The sequence below is a fragment of the Brachycentrus maculatus genome, unplaced genomic scaffold (genome assembly GCF_059751285.1).
Source record: "Brachycentrus maculatus isolate JH-2025_06_01 unplaced genomic scaffold, ASM5975128v1 h1tg000039l, whole genome shotgun sequence".
Classification (NCBI taxonomy): Eukaryota; Metazoa; Arthropoda; class Insecta; order Trichoptera; family Brachycentridae; genus Brachycentrus; species Brachycentrus maculatus.
In genome coordinates this window covers 2059814-2074754 of record NW_028280793.1, presented here as the reverse complement: position 1 = coordinate 2074754, position 14941 = coordinate 2059814, and the positions used below count along the sequence as shown (strand labels likewise).

Genomic DNA, 14941 nt, shown 5'->3' with positions numbered 1-14941 from the left:
ATAAGTACCCGTGAAAGTTGCGTCCGATTCGGGTAAAAAGTGGTTGCAGCGCTCGCAGAGTTCATCTTTATTATCTGCGGATTTACCTTCCCGGCTATCCGATTATCAATAATTACCCGTGAAAGTTGCGTCCGATTCGGGTAAAAAAGCGGTTGCAACGACCGCCAAGTTCATTACCCCGCACTATCGGTAGGTTGGACATTATTTCAGGGTTCGCAAACATAGGGATGGTCAGTGTTCGGCACGCGGTACAATCGATACCACATTTGTTTGTTAGCTTTGCGAATAGATTTGGGTCGACGTTCGGACTCGGGGCAATGTTTGGAGAAAAGGTTAGCAGTTATTAATATGCTCTTGAATATTTTACCCTGTTTTGTGTAATTATTTAGGAAAATAGACGAATAATATTGTTAATTAACATTATATCGCATATTAACTCAATTATCCCGAATTTGTGATGTTACATTACAAATTAAACAATAAATTTTGCTTCGACCTACTTTTCCAATGTTTCGATGTACGAAAATCATACTTTTATTTTAATTTAAAATAGATTATAGATACATACCTACTGTAAATTCTTTTTTTTACATTTTTTATTATTTTAAATGTCTCTTTTTCCATGTATTTTAAGATCTAGGAGGTTTTGTATTTGCTCTACTGTTATCTAGGTACCTACCTAATGATCATAAATTCAATTAAATATCGTAAAATTGATAAAATCTAATGTAGGTATGAAAGAAAACTCCCCAATACTATTTTGAACTGTCAAAAATGTTCTTATATGTAATGCACCAGCTATTCACATACTTATAGCCATACTATAAAGTCAATACTTTTATTTTATCTAAATTTATAAACAATATATTCTGAAAATACAATGAAAACTATTAAATAAATAAACATGAAGAAAAAAATCAGTAAAATTTTGACGTTGTTTTACATGGATATACATATTGACATAACTTCATTATTCACATAGGTGCCTATTTTTTTAAGGCATAACCCGCAAAGCCTCCATTTTAGAGGCTTGTCTGCAGATAGGATAGTAAGGATAGGGAAGGTAAATGTGAAAAATACATCACAAATACCAGTACCAATTGCAAATAAGTATTTATTGAATTTATTTTTAAATTGGCGGAAATCGAGCCCACGACGCCACTTAGATTAAAATATTTTACAACCATATATCCTTTTATCATTTCCTTAAAAAATATATGAGTCTAGTTATAAGCCTTGTTTGTGCTTATTACTTAAGCATTGTGCGTTGTACATACCTTCAATATTATTATATGTAAAAAAAAGTCAAGACATGGTGAACGAATGATTTCGATATAATAAAATAATAAATATGTATTTTTTTCCACATGAATTTTACTTGACCAGAAACCGGGTTTCGTCGTAATCGACATTATCAGACTGGTGATGTCGGTTACGACGAAACCCGGTTGCTGGTCAAATAAAATTCGTGTGGATAAATTACAAACAAAGTTGTTTTTTTATTCTATAAAATGCAGTTCCACCAAGAAATGTCAGTACAAAACTTTAAAAAAAATTATTTCGTGATATGGAGGATCATGGTTTTCTTTATTTTTATTTATTTTTATTTTAAATTTGGTTTCTCCAACCGTTCGTTTACGATCCCTGGTTTGACGTCTAGATCCAGCGTCAGATTACAAACTACCGAAATGTTTCGGGCTCGCGTCGGCGTCTATCAGCTGATTCGGACACAGCGCTCACTCAATTTATGGGTAGAAGTCTAATATTGTTCAAAATTCAATGGTTCGTTTTGCGGTAGGTTTTATACGAGTAGAATGCTTTTTACCCATGCAATATGCAATAAATCATGTGCCAATTTCACCGATACGCCGATAAACACATTTTATTTTATTTTACGTTTTACGTTAATGTTACGTTTTAGCACATTATTATTATATTTATTTTATCATCGATTGTATTTTATGACCATGGTCTTATAATTTGCGTATTTTTTTTCATTCTTCTCTATTCTGATTGCTGACGTTTGTAATGTTTACATTGAGCAAGACGTCTTAAGGTCGTTTTATTGTTTTATATTATTTAATGTGAAAGATAAAAATATGTGTTTTTTTGATTCGTTATATATTCGAGTCATATATTAAAATACATGCCAGTTAGAATATTTTCACACGTTATGTTTTTGATACTGATTTTTTGTAATATATAAGATGTAGACAGTGGCGTACGTTTTGTATGACACATAAACAGTGTCTACCATACTTTACAAACTTTTTTTTTTAATACAAGAAAAATCATGGTACTGAAGAAAAAAGGTAAAATGTACATATCGAAAATAAATCTCCATATTCAATTCATTTTTGCAATTGTTGGGAATTGAACCGGGTAGGCCAGTTTCATAGACAAGCGGCCTACCAACTGCGCCACGTCATATCGTACAAGGATATTAAATTTTAATTTAATTTTAAATAACTAAATTAAATTGTCCGCCTCCGTAGTGTAATGGTCAGCACGCTCGGCTACCGTTCTGGAGGTCCCGGGTTCGATTCCCAAGGGGGGTAAAATAAATATTAGTGATTTTTCACTGTCATATTTATTCAATATTACCCTGGACTGGTACCTGAAGCGGAGGGCTGATCACCTTTCCTTTATGTGTAAACGATCAAGATAACACTGCGTTTATATGACGCAGTGCCCTAAGCAACATTGGGGTGCGGATAAGGGTTTTATTATTTTTATTTTTAAAAAATATTAGGTAACCTCCTTGTAGTAATAAAAAAAAACATTCTTTATTTTTCAGGAACATATGTATGTCACTGCAGGTAGTTCGTGACATTCCTTCCAACAACTTCATTTTGAATATTTAAAATACACCTAGGGGCGTTCACCCGCGAGGCCTGATATTTTCTTGATATTTTAAATAAGCTTTTATTTTAAATCGACCTTTATTATTTCTTCTGCCATTGTTCTTTATATTGTCTCTTCGTTTTGATGTGGACCTTTAAATATCTTACCTTTTAATACATTTTTCTTCTAAATGTTATACATTTTTCTTCTAAATGTTGTGCGAGTAAAAAAGGATTTAAGTAAGTATATATTAATGATGATAAATTTGAGATGAATAATTGAGATGAACTTTTTTTACATACGTATTACAAAATTTTATCATACTCTTCAGTAAATTGTTTTAACGAGCTAAATTATTTGCTGGTTTGATTATTTAAAAAATGTAAATTCTTAACATATGGGTAGGTTACCTACCTACTAAATACCTATGCCTAAAGTTTTGGTATGTAGGTACCCCTAACATACGTAATATTTTTTTCCATTTTTTATATTACGTTTATGATTGGATTGTTCAAGTATGTGTGGAAGACTGTAAAAAGCAGTATAAAAAATCCAAATAAAAAATATGTACTAAAAAAAGATATAACATCCATAGTACCCACGTGGTATGTAATAAACAATGCGATGACAGAAAGCCTAAGTACATTTCTTCGCGTCTTAATACGTTTCGCGCCGAGGGAGTCGAGCGGGGGGGGAGGGGTAGCAGGGGAGGGGGAGGGGGGTGGGATACATAATAAGGAAACGTAAGGAAATCAATTAAAGAAAAGCGAGGTGATTAGTGTCGTGCGGAGAGATGGGAGGCGCTGCAAGTGGCGCATATCGATTGCCGGGTGACATTCTTTATCAGCGCCGGCGACGAAGGGCGGGCCCGCGCGGGGGAGGGGCGGGGCCCCGGCCGGCCGGCCAATGGGGAGCGCGCCCGCCGCGCCGCAGCCAATCGGGCCGCGCCGAGCGTGACGCCCGCGGGGCCTCTACCTACGGCGGAGCTTCTTCGTTCTCTTTTTATTTATTACCATCGCGAGTGGCTCCCGCCGCAGTCGCTCGCGGCGCAGTCACAGAGCTCCGCAGCTCAGTCGCGTGTCGCGTGTCCGACTGTCAGCATCGCTCCGGGTCGAGTGACCGTTCGCAGTATACAGTATAGAGATACCTACAGTGCGCAGTGCAGATGGAGTCCGCCGCGGAGTCGGCCTCCACGGGCAGCGAGCGCAGCGTGTCGCGCTCGCCGCGCCGCTCGCCGCTGGCGCCGCTGCTGCCGCTGTCGCCGCCCGCGGCGCCCGCGCTGCTGCCGCCGCGGCTGCCGCACCTGCCGCCGCCCGGGCTGGGCCTGCTGGGCTCGCTGCAGATGATGCACCACGCGTCCCCGCTGGAGCTCATGGCGGCCGCGCACCACCACGGCCCGCCGCGCTCCTACAACAGCCCGCCGCCCATCTCGTCCTCGGACCCGGCCGCCAACGAGTGCAAGCTGGTGGACTACCGCGCGCAGAAGGTGGCCGCCTTCATCATCCAGGGCGAGACCATGCTGTGCCTGCCGCAGGCCTTCGAGCTCTTCCTCAAGCACCTCGTGGGCGGCCTGCACACCGTCTACACCAAGCTCAAGCGGCTCGACATCGTGCCGCTGGTCTGCAACGTGGAGCAGGTGCGCATCCTGCGCGGGCTCGGCGCCATCCAGCCCGGCGTCAACCGCTGCAAGCTGCTCTCCTGCAAGGACTTCGACGTGCTCTACCGGGACTGCACCACGGCCAGGTACGTGTCAGTGCTCCTCCTCTCTCCTATCTCCCGTCTCTCCTCCCCTCTCCCCTCTCCCGGTGCCAGAAGTGGTGTTAACTCTCGCGCTAGGCCGGATTAAAAATGCAAACGTAAAACGGTGCTCGTGAAGGGTTGAGGCGACGAAACCAGACTTACTTATTAATGGAAACGGGACTGAGGATTTAATTGCCCGGTTTCGGGACTCCCTCGGTATGCATTTTTAAATACAAATTTTAACGGCGCCCGCTTTATGGACTAAATTAAGAATTTACAAGAAGACAAATTAAAAACCGTAATTTTTTCATCCGGTGTGCGTGCAAATGTAACGAGTGTAGGCCTAATATTTTTCCTGGGATTCTGTACTCCACCCAACACCCACTCTCCTATTGTTCCCCGAGATAAGACACTGAAAATGGGATTATTACATTCATCGTACCAGATCTTGGCTCAACATAATCGGCCGTAAATGATTCATTGCCGTGTAGTTATAGATACCCATGTGATTGTTCCATAAAATCATAATGAATCTATTAGATACAAACGTTACAAAACAGCTTCCTACAGATTTAGTCATAACGAAGGTACATTCCTGAGTGCTAACTCTAGTAAACAGTAACGATCTTCTTCTTCTTAACGATCAGTTGGGAGAAATCTTGCCTGTCCGTATCTCTCATCCCGGTCCACACTGGAATGTTCCAAAGCCAGGAAAGCCGCCTTCTTCTAGCCCCTCTGCAACCCTCAATCTTCCCTTTTATGACCAGTCGTAACATAGATAATACCAAAACAATAATCCAATCGAGATCAGCCAACTCGACAAGATGCAAATAAGTTCCTCGATCATAAAAAATATTGCCCACCTTCCTTTAAACTTAGCTTCAGAAAATTAATAAGCCTTCCTACCTGGTCCCATTCATACCTTCAAGATGAAACGGCAACAAATAATTCCACCGACTGTAAAAACTAAAAACAAATCAACGGCTTCTTTAATCAACCTTTTTTTGTAAATGAAACACAAATATACTGCAGGGTTTTTTGCTCCTGCCTCAGTCCGGGATGATTTATTCCCAAATATGAAACTGTTACGGGAATATTATGGGTCAGGTAGACTACTCCCGGTAGAATGATACAAATATATCTCTCAATATTTTAATACCGTTGTTGAAAAAGATACAGGTTTTATATATCTTTTAGATATCTCGCCAGCAAATCTTATCTCAAGGATTAAAGAACGATTTTTGATCTTCTTTAAAAAAAATAATTAAATTAATACATAAAATACCATTTATAAAATAGCTTTTTATTCAGGAGTAAATAGCTTTTTTCCACCTTTATTATATTTGCCCGGCAACCGGGCTTCGTCGTTATGGACATTACGACATCATTAGACCAGTCTGATGATGTCGCTAACGACGAAACCTGGTCCTTGGTCAAATGAAAATAAAAATAAAACTTGTTTACTTGTTTTATTCTTACGGTAAATTGCATTTCTACCAAGAAATTATGAAATGGCAAAAACTTAATTGAAAAAACTACTTTTCCATTAAGTACATTTCGTACACCTATTAATTTAATCGAAATACTAAATAAGCGTTAAGTATTTGAGCAGTTTGTTTTTATTGGTTGTTTGTTTTTTTGTACAAAAAAAACTTAACCTATCTCCATATTTCTTATTTTACAAAACACTTAGGTTAAAAAAAAATATCTTATTTGAATATCTTTAATTTATTAGTTATTTATATATTACTAATATAAACACGAGTTCTTAGTTGCAGTAATAAAATATAATTTTAGAACGAATTTTTATAAGTAGGTACTCGCACATTAATTAAAGGTAATAAATATTACATTGGTATAGAGTTATCATAGAAAAATGAAGTTTTCATTCCACCTCGGTTTAGTTTACCCGACTACATAGATACGAATCTCAGTTTAAGACTTGTCTTAATACAAAGATATGTACTGTTTGAACAGTAACAATAATTATATACAATTAATCTTACGTTTCTTTCCCATAAATGTAGGAACATATCTCTTCTGTATATGTGAAATGTCTTCTGTATATGGGAATTCAAAGCATTACGAATCATTGCTGAACTACAGTTACTTTAATTATTACGTTATAGTTTTATAATATTAATTACAGCAATATACTTACGAGAATTCGTTATTTTTTTTTGGATTTGTATACTATAAATACCTATAATATACTGGTTCTAACGTTTTAGCAAAAAAATCGTTTATTAAGTAGATATGAACATCTAAATATCTGCTCATATTGTGTTATTTTAGATATACGGAGGGTTATTTTTACTATTGGTGATTCTACCGAGTAGCTTCTGCCTCTTTAAAATACAGTATTTTGAAGGTAGGTAGGTACGTAATCGTACCTACCTTGATATATATCCAAATCAAATATTAACTGATGTATTTTATTGCATTAAAAAATATCATTTCAATGAAAATTGATTGAATATGTACTTACAAACGCATACGCATACCTCAAAATAAAATTGACAATTAAATTACATAGATTTTTTAAAATACGTTCTATTTTTATTTCATGAAAAAATTAAGCGCTTTTTCTGTAGCGTACCTACTTATATAAATGAAGGTGAAACGAAGAAAACAAAGTATTGGATATGTAATAAATATATACAAAAACCTATGCATCGTGAGATTAATTTTAAAATAATATTTCCAATCAAAAGCGTTTTGGCTATTTTTGTTGGCGTTGTTCGTAGAAATTTACTGGAAAAATCAGGTCGCAGTTTAGAAAAAATGTGTTAATCAACCGAGTAGGTAGGTACGTTTTAGTTATCAACATAAAAGCGGAGTTGAGATTAAGTGGAATTATGGAAGAACGATATAAAGACACCGATTCAAGGCTAATCGTGGAATCGATACAATCCGAATCAAATCACATCGGATTCGTTTCCGAGAACATGGTGAGAAATCAGAATTGATTGCGGTGGCTGATTAGGGTCCAGAATTCCGGGGGTCCGAGGGCTGAGGGGTCCATTTCTCGCTTCACTAATTGCCCAACGAAGATGATAAATCAGGGTGTACATATTAGGTTTCCTCTACCTACTAGGGCGGCCGCGGATCGCCTTACCGCCGGATAAACACAAATACTGCGGTCGTGTGTCTTACTTTGGGCCCCGTGACCGCTGGAATTGGACTTTATTGTATTTCGACTGTATTTTATTCGGATCTAATAATTTCGTCGGCCTTATCCGAGACTTAGGTACGCGCGTCTTTCTCTGAAAATATATGTATTTTTACCCTTACGGGCTGTTTAGGCCACAACGAAATACTTTTGATATTAAATTCAGTTTTTAGTCGAAATACAAATATTTCGACTGTATTTTATTCGGATCTAACAATTTCTTCTGCCTTAGCCGAAACTTACGCGCGTCTAGATCTCTGTAAATTTACGTGCTTTTACCCTTACTAGCTGTTTTGCCCTCAACGAAATACTCCTGTTTTCAATTTAGGTTTTACATAGTAGATAAATACCACTATTTCTGAAAATCTGTTGTGATACGTGTTTCGATGCATTCCGCATCATTTTCAAATACCGTATGATGCGTTATGCATTGAAACACGTGTCACAATAGATTTTAAGAAATAGTGGTATTTACCAAGTAAAACTTAAATAAAAATGGATATATATTACCACAAAGTGACTGCCAAATCAATCAATGAAATATTCCTACTTTATACGATAGCGGAAATTATCTGTTTCATTCAAAATTAATTGAATTAGATTTGAAAGACAATCAAGCTATATATATGAAAATAAAATGTTAATATTCATTTGCTTAAGATTGCTTTGCAATTTCGTAACACAACGTTGCATCGAATACGCGAATAATAGTAATATTTTCAATGCTTTATTTATATTTGACCAAAGTAAGCCACAACAACGCGTGATAAATTACAGTAGGTACAGCTAGTAAATTAATAATAATTTCGTATCAAAACACAACATCTTTTCCCTCCATACATATCTTAGGAAATCAATATTTTGGTAGGTATTGTGTAGATATAATGGAGTGTAAAAGGCTTCGTTACAATATCTCCCGTCGGAATACTACGCGAAGCTTTTTGAGCTTTAAGTTCGCTAACAGCAAAAAAGAGGTTCATAAAAATTAACGCATTTGATAAAGGTTGTTGTACGAATCTGAAGATAAACATTTTTTTGTAATAATTGATCGATTTTAAGTAAGCGCTCTAATCCTCATCAATGTTCAGTGGGTAGGTAGGTAACTACCTATAGTTAGCAAAATATTAAAATATTTTGTGTATATCAATTCCATATTGCTGTGGCTGATGATTGAATTTAATTTACAGGATATTTTAAGGAATCAATCTATACACGTATTTTAATTAGCACGTACAGATAGTAATATTATTTTTATCTAATGGGTTTTACCTACAATTTTAGTGATATTATTTTCACCTAAAGGGTTGTGATTCATAGAAAGGAAGCATACCATTCGTGTATTTAATGATTTTCGTTATTCCTTGAAGAACTTCGATTAAAGTTATTTTATTACTTAACTAAGTAACCATCACGCCGCTTTCCGCAGTAGTAGGCAGAGATAATAGAACGCCACACCAATATGTCTTTCAAAACAATTTTCGCTTCTTCCACATTCATATATCTCCTCACACATACCCGCCGACTATACCGACTCTTGACCTGACCACTTTCAAGTATTTGAGATACTTGATCATGTCAAGTTTTCCTCCGTCTTTCTCTGCTTCTATTACTGACCACATTCGCCTTATGAATAAGTTTTGCTGTTCTCTCTTTACTTATTTGATGCCCAAACCATCTCTACACACCTTTCTTAATTAAATCGATAATGCTAAACTTAGCCTTGCATTTTTCCTTATATCACCATTAACGAAGATAAATTATTTTTAATTTAAGTTTTACTTAGTAAATACTACCATTTAAGTAAAACTTAAATTAAAAATGGATAGATTGTACCACAAAGTGACCGCCGAATCAATTAATGAAAAGATTTATTATGTTTAGAAAATATGTTGTTATTTATACGGGTACTTTTCCAACAAATTAATTAAGACCTAATCGGACAGTTTGCGTAATAAATCCAATATTTCATTTAAGTAAAAGTAAATAATACCTAAAGGTGATACTTATATAGGCAAAGTTAAGGACGGAGTCTAAACAACCAATAGAGTTAGCAGTTAGATTTATCTCTCGCTAACGGGTTTGGTTGGGTTAGGCTCTACTTGAGGTGGAAGATTTATCTGTGTTCCCACAGGTGACCCCAAGGGGATGGAACCCTCCGAACTCGAATGAGGGTCGCGAGGGTTGACACTCATTAACCGTTTCCACTAATCCAATTGAAACATGTATTTATATGTTTAAAATTGTGCCTAACTGGAAATAAAATGATGTATCAGATCCATACATTTAAAGATGAACTAAAAATGAATACCTTCATGTTGAAATAAAGGTTGGCACTCATAGAAATACTACATGTAATATATCAACTTTTGTCTTTTAAATTTGTAGCAATATAGGTGTTCCTCAAGGAACACATCTTGGACCTGTCTTTTTTTAATTAAAAAAACGGCACATATTAACCAACCGTAACCTATTTGCTTACACTCATGTAATGGTTAACACGATTGGCTACAAAACATAGGTCACGAGTTCGTTTTCAACCTATAAGTAATAAAATTTACTCTATATATATACTCAACCTGTTATATACCTACTCATTTAAAAGAGTTTATTGTATTTTAAATCTAAAAAATAAATAAAAAGAGGCTAGCGCGTATCTACTAGTCAATTGTATAAACGATCAAATGTGTAGGTAAATTAAAACTTGAAATTTTCAATATGATTCATAAAAAGGGCATTTTAATGTAAATTAATAATTTTGAAGGTAGGTACTTGAATTGCTATTATTTTGTTGCGTAGGTACCTACCAATGTTAGATATGGCAATATTGAATAACACTTCTAGTATTCTGAATTCAAATAAATTTTCTGTGTAATAGAACATTTCGTATTCAAATCTCGGATTCGTGTAAACCCTATCCCAAATCTGGTGGAATCCCGAATGTCTGAATGGGGCGCAACAAGTACCATTCATTCCCATTCCCATTCCGGCGACAGTCGTAAATAAATTCGTCCGATTCCCCCCACTCCTGCGGGTGCATCTATTTCATTCATTCCTCTCATTCATCCGCATTCGTACTACGCTGGATCCACGCGCAATCGTAATGCGACTGCTCCGTTACGACTGTATGAATGCGAATGCCAAGGCCGGTTTTTCAAGCGTGTAGTAAAAAATTTTTAAAAGTTTTATTGCAGAAACAAAAGCGTTTAACTATGATACAATCATTACGTATTTTTACGTATTCCCACAATAATTCTATCACTTTTTTGTTGCTGTAAACTTTGCCTGATAAAAAATATTGTATCTTATATTAAATGGAAGTAGGTAGGTACGTTTATATGAGTAAATTAATGATTCTTATGTTATCCATTTTTAATTTAAGTCTTACTTTGTAAATGCCACCATTTCCTTAAATCTATTGCGACAAAGCGGATAGATTTTACCACAAAGTGACTGCCAAATCAATTAATGAAAATTTTAAGTAAGTTTATGAATCACATCTGTTTTTTGTTGTTATTATTATCACCATTAGTTTTAGGAAAGAGCTCACGTTAAAAACGTTTCTTAAATTAGGAGTAGGTAATTATGAAGTGTTACAATGTTTATGCCGACACCATTCGTCAATTTTTTAACCGGTTAGAGGTGTTGTGATTTATTTTACCATAATATGGTATGTTTTTAATATAATCTTGGATTAGTATCTTAAGCGTAAGACTGAACACCTCGCCTTCATATAATTAACGATTAACTTAATATTTTATCAATTTGTTCCAGTGCCCTATGCACCATTGAGTGATGAGCGTAATAAGAAAATAAACCGCAATAGTTAACATGATCCTAGATGTAAAATAAATTAAAAAAATAACAGCTTATAATGATATGAAAAGGTTTCTAAAATATTATAAATAAAAATATAATTTCTCACTAAAATGTGTACGCTGAATTTAGTAAACATCATCAAAATTTACAATTTAGTCAACCAAGCTGTCCATCACTTGTTTACGTATGTCAATAATACTTTTAAAAGTAAGATGAGCAAAACTTATTTTCATGATAAATCAATCTATGTTTTATTCAAGTTAATTATTTGGTATTTCATGAACTTTCAATAAAATTTATTAAAATGCTTATTTTCGTGAACTCGTATGACGAAACCGAGCCACGCTAGGACTCAGTCCCCAATCCCATGCCGACTGTCTGTTTCCGCTTGTGCATTTACTGCGGATGCGGGAGGGCGCCGCGACGCTCGTGCCGCTATACCGACGCCCGAATCGAGAGACGTCTGTCTAGTAAACTTTCAGACGTAAACAAAAATTGGATACAAACACAATGAAATTGAATTGCCTGGGTTATTTCGTAAATTGTGTCTGTATCACTATTATTTGAATCATATGGATATTGTCAGAAATACAATTAAACACTTTCTTTATCATTCATCGTTTACTTTGTGTAATACCACATTAACAAACACTAATTCGTGACTACCGATTTCGGAATAATCATTCAATTATCAGGTCATTAAAACGCAATTATTACGGTCTGAAATTTATACAAAAATAAAATTTTGAGAGAGAGAAAGAAATTTTGTTATATTACCATATCACAAAGTTAACAATGCCTTTAATATACAAAAAATGAACTATAATCAATTGATATTTGTAATTCTTGCCCTAAAATCTAATTTCTAATTCTGTCTATCTAAGAAGAAATTTGTGATTTGAGACGCTGCTTACATAGGCACGTACAATATTGATTTTTTGCCAAGTGTGGCAACTTTATACAAACAAGTTTAAAAGTAGGTAGGTACTCTGACTCTTTACAAAACATCGAATTAAATTCAGACGCTTTAAAAAAATTTACGCGAGATATTTTTTATTTTACAACAAGTAATAAAAATATTATGATTGTTAATTAAAACATCATTATTCTAAAAAATCTCGGTAATATAGGAAAAAATACAATAATTTATTAAAATATACTTAGATACATTGTAATAACATTTAAAATCTTGATATTAATCTCACTACGCGTATTTTTGAGTTATGCCTCATTTAATTATGTTGATTAAAAAATACAATGTTTTACTTTTATATAAAAGAATTATTATCATAAAAATAAACATAGCTGGATAATAAAAAAAGAATTTTTGTGGTAACAAGAAAAATCAGTCTTATTAATTAAAAAAAAAGAAAAAATCACATTTAATTGGGGTATATGATTTGTTTATGATTCTAGTCTTTGAATTATTGTAAAACATAATGAAATATTATTTCTTTAATGTAATGTGAATTCAATGGAGCATAGACCACAGCATTTTTTTATTTGACATGATCTTCACCACGAAGCAAAGTAGTCCTGCACTCCAATCTTTTAGATCTAAGAGAAGGGGTAAAGAACCTGGGGCCTTGAAGCCGCATGCGGTCAGTTGACTTCTCTGATATTTGAAAAATATGGCCTTGTGATAATTAAAAAAAATCTTAATATTTTTAAATATAAAAAATCAGCTTCCGTTTGTTTGTGTCCCCAAAACTCAAGTAGTCAATGGATTGTGTAATACACAAATGTGTACTTTTTTTATTAATAATACCTACATATCAACTTTATACGCCGCCATATCGTTACTTTTAGTTTTTATTTGCATGAGTTTTGAATTTTTTTGTTTGTTTTAAACACGATTGATAAAAGAATATGTTCAAACACACTGCTCTATATTTGGTTATGAACTTCCTATATATTTTGCCTTTTTTAACCTTTTCAATTATTAAATTGATTTATGCACTAATAATTTTGTGGTTATGTCTATTCGTTTTTAAAAAATCGATAAATATTATTTATTGTAACAGCAGACAGTTGGTAGAGTTCCATTTTGAATTGTTGAGTTATATACCTTAAATTAAACAAGGTTATTGGATTAAATTCTACTTTTATTGTATATATTATAATACAACATGAGACGCGTTTCGTCTTATTAAGACGTTATCAAACACTCTGATTAATATTACCATAAAGTGACTGCCGAATCAATAAATTAAATGATATAAAATTCATTGCTATGTGTAACTGCATCATATAAACGTAGTGTTATAATAAATCTTGATTGTTAACATATGAAGGAAAGGTGATCAGCCCTCCGCTACAGGTACCAGTCCATTTATTATAAGATATTTATCATGTTCGTCGATTCCCGTCTAATTTTATTTCTTGTTGATATTCATCATTTGCATATTAGTTTGCCGTGTAATTGAATTAATTGAAACATTTTCGCACACTCCTGCACATGGTTTTTTCTTCCGTTGCATCGCAGACGGGTAGCGCCTACTCGCAACACTGTATCGGGTAGAAATAGTTGAGGAAACTGCCCCAATCCCGTTTATCTGACATTTAAAACTCACACAGAGCTGTAACGTGTAACTACACAGACGGTGCCTCGTTTAATTACCCATACTATTTATTACAAGTCTGAGAAACCTTCAATTATCATAATAAAAGGCGCTCCAGACGATTTCTGAGCGAGAAATAAATAATTATTAATTAAACGCATATTAATATCATTATGAAAAGACGAACAATACAAAATAAATTACAAATTACCAGCAATAGAATAAAACAGAAATGAAATAATTATTTTTTCCTTATATGTAACTAATGATGCTTCGAGTATTGCAATGGAATTTCCGCAATTTTATACAAATTACATATTATTTATATCATTTTGCATAAAATGAAGATATCGACTTTTTAAACACCGTATGGAACGGTGTTGACAGCGATATAGTGTTTGAAAATGATGCGGAATGCATCGAAATACATGTAACAATAGACTTCAAGAATAAGTAGCATTTACCAAGTGAAGTAAAAAAAAAAAAAAAAACTATAGATATTGCAACAATGTGAGTGCCGAATCAATTAATGAAATTAATAAAAAATCATTGATTGATCTGCTTAGTTACAAAAAAAGATATATCTAACTTATTAGCATCAATTTAGGTATTATGTACATTATGTAATTGGATTAAGTTGAAAAAGAGTCTATACCTACATATAAGAATATATACCTACTCCATCCATATCTAAATTTGCAGATATATTTATTATTTCGCGAATAAAAAAATGCAAAACATGAGATATATAAGTATTAAAATTATTGTCATAAGTAAAAGAAAACCATTATTTACTTGTATTGACCCA

The 14941-nt window shown here is 34.5% G+C and overlaps 1 protein-coding gene across 15 annotated transcripts in view; it reads left to right on the top strand.

Moving 5' to 3' along the window:
* The first annotated feature begins 3852 nt into the window (after positions 1 to 3852).
* The window catches only part of dac (dachshund family transcription factor), a 302887-nt gene continuing 291798 nt past the window's right edge, over positions 3853 to 14941 (top strand). For 14 of the 15 annotated variants that reach the window (XM_088277146.1, XM_088277141.1, XM_088277144.1 and 11 more), the window contains exon 1: positions 3882 to 4587. In XM_088277146.1, coding sequence (XP_088133272.1) covers positions 4010 to 4587 — 578 coding nt within the window. In that variant the 5' untranslated portion in view covers positions 3882 to 4009. Of the gene's footprint in view, positions 4588 to 14941 lie in introns of all 15 variants that reach the window. The other variant, XM_088277147.1, reaches the window with a different exon arrangement.